The sequence below is a fragment of the Geotrypetes seraphini genome, chromosome 19 (genome assembly GCF_902459505.1).
Source record: "Geotrypetes seraphini chromosome 19, aGeoSer1.1, whole genome shotgun sequence".
NCBI lineage: Eukaryota > Metazoa > Chordata > Amphibia > Gymnophiona > Dermophiidae > Geotrypetes > Geotrypetes seraphini.
In genome coordinates this window covers 19,479,973-19,498,933 of record NC_047102.1, presented here as the reverse complement: position 1 = coordinate 19,498,933, position 18,961 = coordinate 19,479,973, and the positions used below count along the sequence as shown (strand labels likewise).

Sequence of the window (18,961 nt, the reverse complement as noted above, 5' to 3'; positions counted from 1 at the left end):
CCTGCTCAGCAGCCCTTGGAAAATCATCCGAAGGTCCAGGATGCCAAAACACTCTCGATGACACCATCCATGTAGCCACATATTCACCTCCATGATGTGTGCTTCTCTGACTTGGCCCTTACCCTTGACATGGAGGATGGAGGATAATACCACCTGCGCACCTTACTGCTTCACCTTCTCTCTCAGAGCCACGAAGTCACTTTTGATACATTCGCAGGGGTACCTGGCACATTTGTGCCAATGTGGATGAGCAGCATTGGATAATAGTCATCAGGCTTGATGAGTCATGGCAATCTTTCCATAACATCTTGGATTTTGGTACCAGGCAGACAGTATACCTCCTGGGATATCATGTCTAGTCTGCAGATGGATGAGTCTGTACCCCCTCAGAAGGGAATCACCAACTACTACTACCTTATGCCTCCTAGTTTGGGATTTCAAGCTTTGGTCTTTCCTCTCCCTGGGATGCTCTCATCTCCTCCACTTTCAGGGCAGCATACCGGTTCTTCTATTCAAGGGTGGGTGGATTCACAGTACCACTCTTGCAGGGTTCCGTAATCTGAGTCCAGCTGTCTTCCCTCAGTACATCCTCTTCTTCCCCACTGCTGGAAATCTTTGATGTCTTATGAACCATTTCATCGATGTACCTCTCATTCTCACGGATGCTTCTCAGTCTTGTGTCACAATCCGTCCCCAGTGGCTCCGCTCATTCCAGAGCTGCCGGTGGCTAAACCTTATCCAGCCATTCAGCGAGCTAACCACGGGGATAGGGTTGTGACTAGTCCCAGGAAAAAAGGTACATTTCCCTTTAACTGGAAGCAGGCTGAACTGCAGGGAGTAGAGGAAGGAGAGCAGAACAGCTCAGAAGAGCCTGAGAGGGACCTCCCTCCTCCTGTTCACTCCCAGCTGAGGCCCATGGTGAGAAATGTAAAACAAGCTAAGCAATCAAGGCAGGTAACTCCTCCCCCTCAGAGAGCAGGGTGTGTTCGTTTGAACAATATAGAGGCTGCTCTGAGGAGAGGAAAGTTAGTTGGCCCTGAGCCAGCTCAGGGAAGGGTCTCTCCTGACTATATTCCTGACTGTGAGGATGTGACCATGATGGAAACTGACACTGACCTTGTTGCCAACCAGCCAGCCCCACCTGAACCCATGGAATGGGTAGAGAGCCTTGGACTGCCTGAAGATACGCTCATGCAATAAAGATAAGTGGCAGGTCTGAAGGTTTGGAGCCTTTCTCTGTTTATTAGAACACTGTTGTGCAGTTGTGCTGTGTGTGAGAAAGTGCAGGGACTTGTGCTGGGAAAAAAAAAAAACGTTTTTTTTTATTGTTGTTTTGTAACTCAAGTGGCCTGAATTGGGGATGCATTTCTGTGACTGTGAGGGAAGTAAATGTCATAACTTTTGGGGAGAATTCACTTAAGATCCAGGTCGGGATAGTGGGGCCATTATTGGCATTCTGATACTTCAGAAAAGTAATAAGTGAATTCCTTTACTCCCCTCCCCCACCAACAGTTTCTCTGTTGGATTCAGCCCAGCTTTAAACTTGCTGAGCTTAGAGGCCCAGAACTTGAGTGAGAGTGTGTAAGGTTGCTTTATCTTCCCTAAGGTAAAGACAAGCCCACTACAGTTCTGTTTGCTATTTTTGGATGTCAATGATACTTACCTTAATTGCCGGATTGAAGGTAGCAGTGGCAACCCATTCCAGTGGGTCCACTCCAGACTTTATTTTTGGTTATCTGTGTGCAGCATTCTATTTGGACTTTGGGTTTTTCTTTGTATGAATGCTTAAGGGAGACGTTGCTCCCAACTTCGGTTCAAGGAATAAAGGGACTTTGAACAAGTGAACTGATTTGTTTATTTTTGCTATTTTGCTTCCTGACAAGAAAAGATATTCCAGCAGGACTTCCTTCCTTCATCGGAAGCACGTCGGAGTTGCGCTCGGGTGAGCAGAGGCCGGGTTACGGCAAATACAGGTACCGGCTTCTGTCACATATGGTGTCAGAAGTGGGATGAGCGCCTCCTGCTGGACATTGTGAGAATTGGAGAAAAAAAAAATATTTTTTTTTTTGGGAAAAAAAGAACATATTTTTTTTTTTTTTTTTGGAAAAAAAAAAAAAGTTTTGGACTTGTGAATAATTTGTTGTTTTAGCTTGTTATTTTAGTTTGTTGTATTGGTTCCAGTCTGAGCAGAGCGGAGTTCCGGAAGTCTTCCGACCGGGGTGCAGAGGAAGCAAGTGGCTTGGCTGACCCAGCTGCACCAGTGAGGAGCCAGAGTCGGAGGAGGCTGAGGATCGATATAAGAGGACAGAAACGCAGCTATACGACTGGAGGCCAAGGAGGCCTACAAACAAAAGGCAAAGACTCACCTTGTGCTCTGGTAAGAGGCTTGACCAGGGGGGTGAGGGAGTTTGACTACACTCATATAGTGGTACCGCACTTGGGTTGGTCTCTCTCGCTTTGTTTCTTGTAGGTTAATCGGCAAGATGGACCAACAACAGTTGATAGCGTTCTTGACGGCGGAACGCCAGAAGCAAAGCGAGGACTTACAAGCAGTGCTAAAGACCAACCAGGAGTTATGGTACCGGTCTCAGGAATTATCTCGGCGGCAACACGACGAGATGGTGCTAGCGATGGGGGAGCAAACGCAAGTACTGTCTAGAATTTTGCAGAACCCATCGACAGCTGCAGGCAGTGAGCCTGGACATAGTAATTTGCCACAACCCTCAGGAGCAGCTAACCCTCTAGCCACGCTAAATCTGTGTAAGATCACACCAGCGGATGCGCCGGATGAATTCCTATCCGCGTTCGAGAGGGTAGCTACTGCTGCTGGTTGGCCTCAGGGTCAGTGGGCTGTAAGGCTACTCCCATGCCTTGCAGGAGAAACCCTGTCTGCTTATCAGACACTAGCCCCTGAGGTAGCTAACAATTATCAAGCTGTAAAGACACATATATTGGAGTACTTAGGCTACACTCAAGAGCATTACCGCCAGCGGTTTAGAGCAACCCTTATGCAGGATAAGGAAAGGCCTAAGGCACTTGCTCAAAAACTGTCTAAGTTGGCTGAGAGGTGGCTTAGTCCATGGCTTGGGGATGCCCGGGCTATTGTATTGGAGGTGATCAGGGAGCAGTTTCTGCAATCCGCTCCCAAGAATTTGAGGGGCTGGGTGCAGAAACAGGGCTGCAAAACCTTAGCCCAGACCTTAGAGGTAGCAGAAGCCTATTTGGACGCCCAGGGCGCCTATGAGGAGGGAAAGACAACCACCCTACCAGGCCTGGGAAGAGCTAAGGACAGCCGAGGTCAGGACCCACCTAGGAAAACTACAGGGTACCCTAGGGCGAAGGAGCCTGTCCCTGAGAAAACCCAGAGGTGCTATCGTTGTGGGAAAATAGGGCATACCCAGAAGTTCTGCAACCCTAAAAGAGAGCTGATGGTAACGCTAGGAACACATACCCAGGTTCCGGAGGCTTATAGAGCTACAGTCTCAGTTGCCGGGAGAATGGTGGAGGCTCTGGTAGACACAGGAGCGGATCAATCCATGATGTCTACCCCATGTTATAGGAAATTGTTTCCCTCTGAAGCCGAGCATAAGGGGGAAGAATCTGTGGTTATTAAGTGCGTACATGGAGACAGGGTAAGGTATCCTCTCCGTACCACGACCATATTGAATAAGGATAAGGTAGACAGGGTCAAGATAGCCATAGTACCTGGCGCACCCTACGACCTCATATTGGGTCGGGATTGGAAGGGTTTAGAGGGGTATCTCAAACCTAAACAAGGCCTAGTGAGCACTCGATCCCAGGGACCCCTTTCTTCAGCCGGAGAGGAGGAACTGGGGAATATATTTCCCTTTAGGGGGGAGGTAATAGGGGAGGCAACCCAAAGGCCGAACCGAAGCTCTAGGGCACAGAACCGCAGACAGAGGCAGCAACGGAGCCAGGCTATGAAACAGGTTAGCACAGGCAAGGATATTCCCTGGTTACCCAAGGAGGTGACACAGGCATTTCCTACCTTCGCCGCCGAGCAGAAAGCGGATGCCTCTCTGGCAGAGTTCTGGCAACAAGCTTCCCAAACCCCTAGGTCCCCAGTGGGCTTTAAGGTAAAACAAGGGTTGTTGTATAAACTCACATTGGGGAAGGACTCTAACTGCAACACGGAACAGCTAGTAATTCCTCAAGGGTTCCGGAGGATAATAGTGGAAACAGCGCACGATCATCCGCTTTCTGGGCACAAAGGAACGGAGTCCACGGAAACTCAGGTCTCCCAAAGATTTTTTTGGCCAGGCCTCGGTCAGGATGTAGCAAGTTTTTGCAAATCTTGTCCCACCTGTCAAAAGCTCTCATTGAATAGACCAGCTAAGGCCCCGTTAATACCTATACCCAGAATAGGAGAACCCTGGGCCCGGGTGGCTATGGATATTGTGGGTCCATTGGGGAGGACTCCAAGGGGATATAGCTACATTTTGGTGATAATGGACGTGGCCACTCGGTATCCCTGGGCCTTCCCGTTACGGAAAACAACGTCCTCGATACTTATGAGGGAGTTGATGAACCTCTTTTGTATGATGGGGTTCCCCCGGGAGGTCTTAACTGACCAAGGGAGCAATTTCCTGTCAAAAGAGATGGAGAAATTTTGGCAAGGGTTCGGGATCCGCCACCTTAGAACGGCTGCTTATCATCCCCAGGCTAACGGGATGGTGGAAAGGTTCAATCAGACATTAAAGCAAATGATTAAAAAGGTGGTGGGCTCCGAAAAGCGAGATTGGGATCTTTTTCTGCCATTGGTTTTGTTTGCAGCGCGTGAGAGAGTGCAAGATTCCTTGGGGGTAAGCCCTTTTGAGATGATGTTTGGGAGAGTCCCTAGGGGAATATTGGATGTGGTTAAGGACCAGTGGGGCTCCCAAGGAAGCGAGGATATGAATGTAGTGTCCTACTTAGCACAGCTAAGGAAAAAATTAGAACAGGTGGCCCAGGTGGGCAAACATAATTTGGAGTGGAGTCAAGAAAAACAAAGAAAGTATTACGATAAGGGGACTCGGGTTCGTCACTTGAACATAGGGGATAAGGTCCTGGTTCTGATACCCACAGACCCTCATAAATTCCTAGCAGAATGGAAGGGACCCTCCACGGTGATAGAGAGAGTGAATGAAGTGGACTATAAGGTCAGGGATGAGGCAAACCGCGTTCAGACTTTCCACATAAATCTCTTAAAGCCCTGGAGGGATAGGGAAATATTAACCATGATGGCGGAGCAGAAACCCGACGACGACCTGGGCCCACAAATAGCGGACATGGACCAGAATGAAGGGGTCAATATTGGGACTGAATTGTCCACCAGTCAGGCCAGGCAGTTGGGGGCTTTGGTACAGGCTTTTGGGGATGTATTCTCGCCAATCCCGGGGCGGACTGAAGTGGTCACTCATGAAATAATCACCACACCAGGGAAGGTCATCCGGGTGAAGCCTTATAGACTCACAGAGGGAAAGAAAGAACTGGTTCACAAGCTGGTGGAGGAGATGCTAACACTGGGGGTGATCGAACCATCCCAAAGTCCTTGGAGCAGCCCGATTGTTATTGTTCCAAAGGCTGATGGCACCCCCAGGTTTTGCATCGACTTCCGTCAGTTAAACGAGGTCTCGCAATTTGATGCCTTCCCCATGCCCCGGGTGGATGACCTCTTGGATCGGTTGGGTCAGGCCCAATTTCTCTCCACGTTAGACCTAACGAAAGGGTATTGGCAAATCCCGCTATCCCCATCGGCTAGACCAAAGACAGCCTTTAGTACACCCCACGGGCTGTACCAATTCAGGCGCATGCCCTTCGGCCTTCATGGGGCAGCCGCAACTTGCCAAAGAGGAATCACGGAGGTCCTAAGGGGGCATCATAGTTACGCAGAGGCGTACCTTGACGACATCGTGATTTTCTCTAAGGATTGGGCCCAACATCTGGTGCATGTGCAAGCGATACTGGAGGCCCTAAGAAAGGCAGGGTTTACAATCAACCCAAAAAAATGTTATCTAGGGCAAAAGGAGGTAAAATACCTAGGGTACGTGGTAGGCCGAGGGCAAATTAAGCCTTTAGTGGACAAGGTACACTGTATAAAGGAATACCCCATCCCTAGCTCCAAAAAACAGTTGAGGGGGTTTTTGGGTCTCCTCGGGTACTACCGCAGGTTTATTCCAGCATTCTCTACCAAGGCCGCAGTCCTCACGGACATGCTAAAAAAAAATAGTCCGGACACCTTACGTTGGAAGGAGGAGGGAAGGCAGGCCTTAACCGAGTTAAAGGAAGCTTTGTGCACTAACCCGGTGCTCATAGCAATTGACTTTAAGCGACCGTTAATTTTACAAACCGATGCGTCTGGAACAGGGTTGGGGGCGATATTAAGTCAAGAGGTTCAAGGGGTAGAACATCCAGTCCTCTTCCTCAGCCGCAAGTTACATCCTAACGAAAGGAGTTATGCCACGGTGGAGTTGGAATGTCTGGCAGCCAAATGGGCTATGCAAACCCTTGAACACTACTTGCAGGAAAGAGAATTTACCCTAGTGACCGACCACGCAGCCCTGAAGTGGCTGAACACTATGCGAAATAACAACGCAAGGCTAACACGATGGTACTTGGCCCTGCAAACGTTTAGGTTCAAGGTTTTGCATCGCCCTGGCAAGTTAAGTGTGAATGTGGACACTCTGTCTCGTATGCAAGAGGATAGTGAGTTGCCCCGGGAAAATAGGGACAATCAATCCTTAAGGGTGAGGGTATGTCACAATCCGTCCCCAGTGGCTCCGCTCATTCCAGAGCTGCCGGTGGCTAAACCTTATCCAGCCATTCAGCGAGCTAACCACGGGGATAGGGTTGTGACTAGTCCCAGGAAAAAAGGTACATTTCCCTTTAACTGGAAGCAGGCTGAACTGCAGGGAGTAGAGGAAGGAGAGCAGAACAGCTCAGAAGAGCCTGAGAGGGACCTCCCTCCTCCTGTTCACTCCCAGCTGAGGCCCATGGTGAGAAATGTAAAACAAGCTAAGCAATCAAGGCAGGTAACTCCTCCCCCTCAGAGAGCAGGGTGTGTTCGTTTGAACAATATAGAGGCTGCTCTGAGGAGAGGAAAGTTAGTTGGCCCTGAGCCAGCTCAGGGAAGGGTCTCTCCTGACTATATTCCTGACTGTGAGGATGTGACCATGATGGAAACTGACACTGACCTTGTTGCCAACCAGCCAGCCCCACCTGAACCCATGGAATGGGTAGAGAGCCTTGGACTGCCTGAAGATACGCTCATGCAATAAAGATAAGTGGCAGGTCTGAAGGTTTGGAGCCTTTCTCTGTTTATTAGAACACTGTTGTGCAGTTGTGCTGTGTGTGAGAAAGTGCAGGGACTTGTGCTGGGAAAAAAAAAAACGTTTTTTTTTATTGTTGTTTTGTAACTCAAGTGGCCTGAATTGGGGATGCATTTCTGTGACTGTGAGGGAAGTAAATGTCATAACTTTTGGGGAGAATTCACTTAAGATCCAGGTCGGGATAGTGGGGCCATTATTGGCATTCTGATACTTCAGAAAAGTAATAAGTGAATTCCTTTACTCCCCTCCCCCACCAACAGTTTCTCTGTTGGATTCAGCCCAGCTTTAAACTTGCTGAGCTTAGAGGCCCAGAACTTGAGTGAGAGTGTGTAAGGTTGCTTTATCTTCCCTAAGGTAAAGACAAGCCCACTACAGTTCTGTTTGCTATTTTTGGATGTCAATGATACTTACCTTAATTGCCGGATTGAAGGTAGCAGTGGCAACCCATTCCAGTGGGTCCACTCCAGACTTTATTTTTGGTTATCTGTGTGCAGCATTCTATTTGGACTTTGGGTTTTTCTTTGTATGAATGCTTAAGGGAGACGTTGCTCCCAACTTCGGTTCAAGGAATAAAGGGACTTTGAACAAGTGAACTGATTTGTTTATTTTTGCTATTTTGCTTCCTGACAAGAAAAGATATTCCAGCAGGACTTCCTTCCTTCATCGGAAGCACGTCGGAGTTGCGCTCGGGTGAGCAGAGGCCGGGTTACGGCAAATACAGGTACCGGCTTCTGTCACACTTGCCACCTCCTCTCTCAATTCCTCTATTTCCTTCATGAGGGATTAAAGCTGAATACAGCTTGCACATGAAACCACTCCCTCTGCCTTGGTAACATTTTCTGTCTGCACAGAGACAGAAGCTGTAACCTGAGCAGCAGTTTTGGTGACATGATGTTTCCAAGCCATACTGTGGTTGAAGAAGTACTTATACATGGGAGAAAACAGAGCGAGTAGAAAAATTCTACCAAAGAAACGCCCTGCTCCTGGTTGGCTGAAGAGCCAAAAATGCTCCGCCTTGGGGTGGCGGGTCAAGTGGAGGCTGGATGCTGGATTTCCAGGACTTTTGCCAGGATTCTGTAGATTACCATTATACGGAATGACTATGGGTGAATCTGCTTTATGGGTATGCTCATGGAATGTTGCGGGTATTAATTCACCAGTTAAATGAACCAAGAAATTGCAAAGTTTGAAAAAACAGAAAATGCATCTCACCTGTCTCCAGCGTCACTTGTTGAGTCTGATCTCTAAGAAAGTTCTCAGAGTTCAGTCTTAAACTAAGAGGCTGATACCAGCCAGAAGTCTCTTCTCAAGAAGTACTTTTCAGTTAAGGTGAGAGGATTTACACCTCCAGGCCTCTCTCCCACTTACTATTCCTCAAAGTCTGAAAAAGGTTCTAAACAGATCCAAAGAAGCCTTTCAGCCAACAGCACTCTCCTCAAGCAAACATATGCCTCTACAACCTCTCTCTTAGAATCAGGCTTACTGAGGGTTAGGCACTAAGGCCAGCATTTCTCCCCTCAAGGGTCACCTGTGGAGTTTGATCTCTAAGAAAGTCCTCAAGAGTTCACACGGCTGATTGGCTTGGGACAAGCCAGTTTTCAAGTAGGTAAATCGAAGCGCATCACTGGAGACTTGGTTGGACCTGAATCACACTTCCTGTTTCACGCTCTTGATATTACCAATGAATGGTTGGCAAAGCCAGTGGACAGGAGGTTTGAAGTTCCAAATTTCCATACTGCTAAAAGGTTTTTGAACACAGTGAAAGTGGTTAATGGCACAGCCAAGCGAGGGGTTAAACTGATAACTGACTTTGCCACTGGCATCACCACAGACCCAGTGCAGCGTGAAGCCTTGTTGCAAGTAGTTGAACAGCATCGCAGGCTATCTCAAGAAGACATTGAATGCTTGAGTGTTTGGGAACACCATTAGTAGATAACTACACCAAAATGTACGTGTTTAGCTACTAGTAAAATATGTTAAATTTATATATATATATTATTATGTTTATTAAAAGTCTTTGGTTTTATATCCCATTCTCCCCAAAGAGCTCAGAATGTGTTACAGTTTATCAGCTAGGTTTACACCTAGGATAATCTTCAAATGTTGCATAAGGATAATCTTCAAATGTTGCATTGGGTTACAGATTGTCCTGCATAGGTTATGACTTTAGAAGCAAGTGGAAGATAAAGTTAAGGTGAGTGGTAAAAGAAGACAGTATAATAATACATTTTACAAATTTACAAGCCTAGCATGTGAGACTTATGCTTTGTCCACCTACAATAATGTGCAGATATTGAAGGTTCATTTAATAAAATACTGCTAGATTTTTTTTTTTAAATAAAATGTCTTTTTATCAATGTATTATTGCCAAGTATGAAAACATAAAAGTTATAGCTGTAATACCAAGAAGTTTTGGGGAAAACCATTGCTTATTCCTAGGATAAGCAGTATAGAATCTGTTTTGCTACTTGGGATCTAGCTAGGTGCTTGGGACCTGAGTTGGCCACTGTTGGAAACAGGATACTGGGCTTGATGGACCTTTGTTCTGTCCCAGTATGTCAGTTCTTATGTTCTTATATCAGCCAAATATAGTATAATCAAGCCATTGTGACATCACTGATGAGTTTGGCTCTTAGGTATTGGTGGAATGAGGCTTTATGACATCACAATCTCAGTTCTAGAATTTTGCTACTCTTTGGGTTTCTGCCAGGTACTTGGGACTTGGGTTGGCCACTGTTGGAAACGGGATACTGGGCCTGATGGACCTTAAGTCTGTCCCAGTATGGCAACTCTTATTTTCTTATGTTCTTAAATTTGATCTATTAAGCAAAAATAATAGCAAATTTTAAGAAAAACAGAGCTTTATCTAATCGGTGTCTTTGAGTGACCCCAGGAAGAGCTTTAAAAAAATTTTTTTTTTAATTATTTTCTGATCAAGCACAAATTCATGGGAAAAACTTCAATTCACACAGTATTTCTAACTATAGGTTTTTCTGGACAACCTTAATAGTTGGTACTGTAGTTTATTGTATTCGTGATTCTGGTACAATATTTCTGTTCCTTTATCTCAGTGTAACTACAAGATAATACATATATATTAACCAGATTTTTAGTTAGCTGCAGTCTAGAGTGAAGGAGACAAGCATTGTATTTTTTCATCATAACATGTTTATTGAGACGTCTGTATCATGTATCATATATATTTTTGTCTGTTGGAAACCTGAATGTTTGCTTTTCATTAATAAAAAAATTCCAACTATAAACAGTAAAGGCTTACAAATTACCCCCTAGTGCGGTGGTTCCAAACCTGGTCTTGGAGGCGCCCTAGCTAGTTAGGTATTCAGGATATCCTCCATGAATATTCATGAGAGATATTTGCATGCAGTGCCTCTTGAATAGCCCTTGTTGGTCTGAGGGTCTATTGTCATTCCAGGCAGCTAAACTGGATCCCGACACTATTAGACTTCTGTTTCTGCTATAGAAGTCTCTGCAGGGAAATAAAAACCTTGCTCTTCAGGAAATATGTCAGGATGTGTTAATTCTGTTCTATAACGGGCATATATGATATTCTGTAATGTACCAGGATATGTAAAAACTGTGCTATAATAAATACTGAATTTGTAATCTCGCTGGGTGCGCACAGTTGTTGTTGTTTTTTTTCTTATTGTAATCTGCAAGGTTAAGGAGGAACAGAAATCAATAAATGTAATGTAAGGTTTGATGGTGTTCTATACGCCCACAAAAGGACAAATGTACAGTCTTCTAAAGAATCCATTTACCATATAAATCTGCTCCATTGCCTCTAATGATCTTACTGCATATGCACAGGCAGTCTCAAACAAACATCTTCATCTATGATGAAAATGCCAAGACTTGCGGCTCAGAAGAAAAATACTAACAAATGGGAAAATGTACTACGCAGCCAATTCCGACAGATGCTCAGATGGTTTATAAATCAAAAATTCCTTCAGACATGCTAGTAATATTTTTGACCCTGATAATACAAGCAACATGTCGTACAGTAGACAATTTGATAAAGTACCAATTTTATACTGCCTGAAAAAGGTATAACCATTCCCATATGCTCTTCATTAACAAATAATTTTCTCAATGAGTATCAAAAAAGTGAGGGATGGAAATTACAATAACGGAAAGACAGTTACCTTGGAGAATAAGTCAAAGCACCCCAGCCGACTAATCACGCAATACACTTCAGGGAGTCGGGGACCTTTTCCGCTTGGCTGAGAAAGACAAAATGAAACAATACATTTTACTTTGTGCAGATATGAAAAGTGTACTTTAATGACAAACAGTAATAATCAGCAAATTCTACGCTTACTCCTTTTCTGTCTGCAAAAGTTCATTGTGGAAAAGTAGGATCTTAGAGTGAGAGGAGTGTATATTAACTGTAGGCTGACAGGTGTAACAGGTGTTACTTCAGGAGAGCAGGCAGATAGTCTCACATGAGGGTGATGTCATCCACAGAGCCTGGTACAGAGGGTGCAGAAGTGTACTGCCACATTAAACTTTTCAAAGTCTTGAGACTGCCCGTACCACACATGTGTCAATGCCTTCCCATCTGAAGTCAGCTCGTGGGACCATCAGTTCGGTAAAAAGGCTAAAAAACCAACTAGGGGAGGTGGGAGGGTTGTGAGAAAATCTGTCTGCTGTCATCAGATAACATCTATTACAGGTAAGTAACTGTGCATTATCCCAGTACAAGCAAGTCTCACATGTGGAACTCTCTAGCTGAAACCAAATGGGTTGAAGTTGGCTTCATTTAGAGAATAAATTTTGTAGAACTGCTTAGCCAAACCAACTATCCCATCTGGAAATATTCTCTACAAAATAATGGGATGTGAAAGTATGAACTGAGGACCAAGTAGCTGCTTTACAGATGTCCTCAATGGGAATGAAACATAGATGAGCTACTGATGTTGTCATTGCTCTAAAACTGTGTGCTGTGACATGACCTTCCAGTGGCAGCCCAGCTCAAGCACAGCAAAATGAGATACAGTCCACGAGACATGTGGAGGTTGTCCTCTTGATAACAGGAGCTCCAAGTCTGTTAGGATCAAATGACAAAAACAGCTGAGTAGATTTTCTGTGAGGTTTTGCACGATCCAGGTAATAAGCAAGAACATGTTTATAGTCCAATGTGTGAAGTGCAGCCTCACCAGGATGAGAATGTGGTCTTAGGAAGAAGACAAAAAGAACTATAGACTGGTTCAGATGAAATTTGAAGACAACCTTTGGGAGGAATTTAGGATGAGTTTGGAGAATGACTCTATCAGGGTAGAACATTGTGTAAGGAGGGTCTGATACCAGTGCTTGTAATTCACTGACTTGACGTGCAGAAGTTATAGAGATAAGGAAAACCATAAAAAATGAAGACACTAGTGGATGATGTAATGGACCAATTTGACAAATTGGACAGTAGCAAATCGCCTGGACTGGATGGTATACATTACAGAGTGCTGATAGAATTGAGAAATGAACTTGAGAGTTAGTAATTTGTAATTTTTCTTTAAAATCCAGCATAGATTGGAGGGTGGCCAACATGACACTGATTTTTAAAAAGGGTTCCAGAGGTGATCCGGGAAATTATAGACCGTACAACTTCAGTACCAGGCAAAATGATAGAGACTTTTATATAAAGAACAAAATGACAGAACATATACATAAGCATGGATTAATGAGAGAAAGCCAACATGGATTTAGTCAAGGGAAAGCTTGGCTCACCAATCTTCTGCATTTCTTTGAAGGGATGAATGATCATGTGGATAAAGATGAGCCGGTTGATATTGTATATTTGGATTTTCAAAAGACATTGGACAAAGTACCTCATGAAAGGCTTCTAAGGAAATTAGAAAGTCATGGGAGAGGAGGTAATGTCCTAATATAGATTAAGAACTGGTTGAAAGACAGAAAACAGAGAGTTGTTTTAAATGGTCAATATTCTCAATGGAGAAGGGTAAATAGTGGGGTTCCTCAGGGGTCTGTGCTGGGATCGCTGCTTTTTAACATACTTATCAATGATCTAGAGATGGGAATATCTAGTGAGATATACCACCGTTCTGTGGTTACAATCAAAGTGGTAAGACTTTGCCGAGTATTTAAATTTAGCCCCAATACTTTTGCTCATCTGGCATTGAAGAGGACAGTTTGACAGCAGGTGGGTGTCTTGATTTGCATGGTTATTGCTACTTTTTATGGCAGAAAGACTCAGCAGGTGTGTGCACTGTTGAAATAAGAACAACTTCACGGTTAAGCATTCACAGATGGATCTGTTTCTTGATCCAAACCTGCTCACTGCACGTCACATCTCTATTAAAAAGCTGAATCCTTCTGTATCCATATTAGGTATAAAATCCTTTCTAAGGCACTAGACGATTAAATCAACTATGTGAGATTTTGGTTAAAATCATTGTGTCAAATCTGTAGGAATGCCGAAAGCATGCCAGAGCTCTTGGACAGCCACCAAGTAAGAGCTGTCTTTCAATATGCCAGTAAAAACACTGCACTGCTGGGTCATATAAAAAACCAAGAACAATGACTGCTTAAAAGATCCCCATTACAGAATATTATTCTATCAAGAGGCTTTATGCTAATGCACATCTATCTTATTTTGTTCCACAAATGCATTTTTTGCCTTCTTTCATTTTTTAAACACCCTAATATTAGCAATCCAAAGTCTCCCAAGCGGAGCTTGGCAACTCTCACAGCCAGAAAGTTTGACGATGTTAAGAAATTAGCCAGATTCAAACACAGAGAGCTGCAGAAAATCCCAGCGAGAAGATCAAGAGAAAAAGGAGTGTTGCTTTAAGAAAGAGAGGGCAATGAACAAGAAGCAACTGGGAATTATGCTTCAAGGGAGAAAATGGCCTACATGTAGGTGGAGAAAGCAGGCAGGCAGCTATAATATTAATAGGCAGGCCCGGATGCGGTTAATCAGGGTCTTATTTAGAAAAACAATGTCTCAGAATCTTCCAAGGAAACACAAGCTCTTTAGTGCAAGACAGATAAGCTAAGAGTTACTAAAGGTGGGGAGATCCTAGCAAGAAATCTGTCGAGTTTGCTTCTAGGGGTCTTGGCAGCTTGAAAACTGCAGGAACCCCCCCCCCCCTCCCCTCCGGATATTTTGGTTAGTGTGTGGAAAGTATGTTGGCCTCTTTTTAAACATTTGCGGCCAAATTCTGTATAGGTTGGCTAAATTTTGGTGCTAATCAGTCAATTTAATTGGCAGTAATTAGGCATTACATACTGCCCTGCCCTATCCTATTCTACACTGTAACATGTGCACCTAAATTTCAGTATGTAACTCCTATGAACTTTGCACCAAAACAGACAGTTTGAAAATTGCCCCCACAGGCCTAGGGACGTGCATTTGTTAGTGCACACTCAGATTGCCACAACTTCAGAAACATTTAGTGCATGCTAAATCAATTTACCAAGCATTAAATTTTACAAATTAACATGCATTGATGAGTGTATGTCAAACATTTTCTATCATGCAATAATTTAAAAAACATAAGGCTATTAGAATAAAATGTATGAAACTGAAAATAATGTCTGGAAATCAGGACAAAAGCCCAAACTGAAGATAACATAAGAATTGCCATAGTGGGACAGACCGAAGGTCCATCAAGTCCAGTATCCTGTTTCCAACAGTAGCCAACCCAGATCCCAAGTACCTAGCTAGATCCCAAGGAGTAAAAGAGATTTTATGCTGCTTATCCTAGGAATAAGCAGTGAATTTTCCCAAACCATCTCAATAATGGCCTATGGACTTCTCTTTTAGGAAATTATCCAAACCTTTTTTAAACCCCACTAAGCTAACTGATTTCACCACATTCTCTGACATCAAATTCAGAGTTTAAGAAATATTTTCTCCAGTTTATTTTAAATTTACTACTTAGTACCTTAATCGCATGTCCCCCTATTCCTAGTATTTTTGTAAACAGTAAATAAGATTCATATCTACCCTTTCCACGCCACTCTATCATATCACTCCAGACCGTCTCTTCTCCAAGCTGAAGAGCCCTAGTTTCCTTATAGGAAAGTTGTCTCATCCCTTTTAACATTTTGTCACCTTTCTCTGTATCTTTTTTAATTCCTCTATATGTTTTTGATATATGGCAACCTGAACTGCACACAGCATTCGAGGTGCAGCCGTACTACGGAGCGATACAAGGGCATTATAACATTTTCCTTTCCTGATAATTCCTGACATTCTATTTGCTTTCTTTCAACATATCCTCAACGATGACATCTAGATCCTTTTCCTGAGCAGTGACTCCTAACGTTGAACCCTGCATCACATAGCTATAGTTTGGGTTCCTCTTTCACACATGCATCACTTTGAATTTACTCACATTAAACAACATCTGCCATTTTGATGCCCAGTTTCCCAGTCTCACAAGGTACTCTTGCAATTTTTCACAATCTTCTTGCAGTTTAACAATTTTGTGTCATCAGTAAATTTAATTATCTCACTGATTATTCCCATCTCTAGATCTTTGATAAGTATGTTTGTTGGGGTTTTTTTTATAAATCTTTATTCATTTTTAAAAGTCAACATAAAGTGCAACAGGTTAACAAACAATTCATACAATAAACAGCACTCATTATAATCAAATGATATAATAAGTATATAACACCCCCCTCCTGCTCCCTCCCACTCACCCTTCCTGGATGTGCATATCACTCATTCAGAAATCAAAGGGAAATACTAATGATCAAATCTTACAAAATTTTGTTAATGGACCCCAAATCTCTTTGAATTTACTATATTGTCCCAATTGTAACGAATTCATACGTTCAAACATAAATTAGGCAAAAGTTGTAATTTAACCTGTCCCAATTTTTTGTAATTAGCTGCATAGCAACTCCTGTCATGATGAGAAATAATCTATTCTTATTTGCATTGATTGGACTCTTGGGCATTAATATTGTTCCAAACAACACTACATCATACAACAATGATAATGGGACTTCCAATATCATATTGATTTGACCCCCATATGGATCTCCAAAATTTAAGTATCAAGGGACAATAGAACAGCAGATGATCCAGTGTCCCTATATCAAGATGACAGTGCCAGTTTTTATTAGACTTAGAACTATCAAACAGGAGTCCAGAAAATTCTATATAACAGAAAAGACCAAGTCTGTCTCTTAGATGCTGACGCTGTACATCTCATCCTCCAAGACCAAATCCGTGGCCATTGAGTAGCAGAAATCTGCTGCTTAATCTCAATGCTCCAAATGTCTTTTAGACTAGTTTTAGGTTTCTTGTTCAAAAAGTCAGATAAGTATATTAAAAAGCAGCGGTCCCAGCACAGATCCTTGGAGAAGCCCACTATATACCCTTCTCTATTGAGAATATTGACCATTTATACCTACTCTCTGTTTTCTATACTTCAAACAGCTTCTAATCCATAATAGGACATTACCTCCTATCTTATGACTTTCTAATTTCCTCAGAAATCTTTCATGAGATACTTTGTCAAATGTTTTTTGGAAAATCCAAATACACAATATCAACCGGCTCACCTTTATCCACATGTTCATTCACCCTTCACAGCCACTCAAGCAGCAAAACTAGACTACCAACTCTCCAATTTACTGATAATGGCTACAGACTACAAATCGTTTAGAAAAGAAATAAAAACCACCCTATTCAAGACATCCTTGAAGACAAACTAACACCGCAAGACTCATTCCAATTCTCTATAGCAAACCGCTCTACTCTTCAATTCCTCTGGAAATGGCCAGATAACTTCTTTTGAAATCCGCCTTGAACCGCAAGGTATTGGCGGAATAGAAATCACTAACGTAATGTAATGTAAATGCAGTAGATTTCCCTATGTCAGTGTCTCTCAAACCTTTTGGGCTCCGGCACACTAAATGAAGCAAATGTTTTACGTGGCACATTATAACTGAAATGATAAAATTGCAAAACCAACAAAAAATTACACCTCCCTTTAATGAAGCCGCATTTGAGGGGTTTTTGGTTTTTTTATCACCAACCGCGGTGGTAAAAGCTCCAACTCTCATAGAGTTCCTATGAGCATTGAAACTCATAGGAATAAAAAACTAGCAATAAAAAACTCTAAGGCAACGTCATAAAAGAGTGGGGGAGGGTACATTTGAGAGGTTTTTTTGTTTTTTTTTTTAAAGTGCTTTTTAAGCTATGTATGGGTAATTGTAACAACAGTGAAACTAAAGTACATAGAATATTAATAATAATAATTTATTCTTGTATATTGCCAAATCTTTAGTTCAAGGCGGTTTACAATAAGAAAAAAGCTGGACATACAGCGAATTACAATACAAATATCAAATGTTTCTCACAAAACTACAAATTACAATAGGATCAAAATATTTCTCAAAAGTGAGAAAAGACTGAACATACAATAAATAGGAATCATAAGGATCAGATGTTTCTTAAAAATAGAAAAATGCAATTAAGTCAAATATTTTTCAAACAAATAAGTTTTAAGAATATTTTTTTTAAATAAATTGTTTATTCATTTTTTAAATCAAATACATAGTGCAAACTGATGAACAATCAAGTAATATTGTGATTTATTTGACATCCTTTCTTGATTTACATATATTTTTTGCAATCAAGTAATATAACATAATTTATTCTATTCCAACAAATAATCTAGAGCAATTTAACACCCCCCCCCCCCGAAATGGAAAATAAGGTTGAGTTTGGGGAATAAGAACATTCCAATATGAATTCATTGCACGAGCCTGAAATGCCAAGGTTTTTCCTAAGAATCTCTTATTATAAAATGCTTTTACTGACAGGAACATAAACCAACATAATCTTCGTGTATTCTTATTTGAATTATAAAATTCAAAGTGGGAAGAGAGGTAGGTTGGGATCAGTCGAAATAAAACTGCTAATCAATGCGACGAATGTGCTTGTTTTTGTTTCCAAATTAACTCAAACTGTGGCATATCCTTAGGGCTCCTTTTACAAAGTTGTGACAGAAAGTGGCCTTAGCAAACCCTCATGTAGGTCTTTCCCGCACACTAAGCCATTTCCAGCACAGCTGGAAAATGGCCAATTCTCCATTTTCTGAATTAATGGTCATGCGCAAGTATTTAGACTAAATATAATCAACCCAAGTGGTCAAAATATCACTTACTCATGTAAAAAATAGTTATCACTTAATATGACAAATACACTGTGTAAGTACCGTATTTTCACGCAAATAACACGCACCCGTATAAAACGCGCACACGTGTATAGCGCGCAGAAATCACGATGATAAGCACAAAAACTTTGGTATAACGCGCTCACGATTATACCGCGCATGCTGCCCGACTCTCCGTTCACCCCCCTGACTTCCGTGCACTGCCCCGCCTCTCCGTGCGCTGTCCCGACTCTCCGTTCACCCCCCCCTGACTTCCGTGCACTGCCCCGACTTTCCGTGCGCTGTCCCGACTCTCCGTTCACCCCCCCCTGACTTCCGTGCACTGCCCCGCCTCTCCGTGCGCTGTCCCGACTCTCCGTTCACCCCCCCCCTGACTTCCGTGCACTGCCCCGACTTCCCGTGCGCTGTCCCGACTCTCCGTTCACCCCCCTGACTTCCGTGCACTGCCCCGCCTCTCCG

At 42.9% G+C, this 18,961-nt stretch overlaps 1 protein-coding gene across 4 annotated transcripts in view; it reads right to left on the bottom strand.

Annotated features, from left to right (window-relative positions):
* The window catches only part of DENND2B (DENN domain containing 2B), a 363,764-nt gene that overhangs the window by 60,122 nt on the left and 284,681 nt on the right, over positions 1-18,961 (bottom strand). For all 4 annotated transcript variants that reach the window (XM_033928054.1, XM_033928053.1, XM_033928056.1 and 1 more), the window contains one exon: positions 11,492-11,569. In XM_033928054.1, the coding sequence (XP_033783945.1) occupies positions 11,492-11,569 (78 nt within the window). The remainder of the gene's footprint in view (positions 1-11,491; positions 11,570-18,961) is intronic.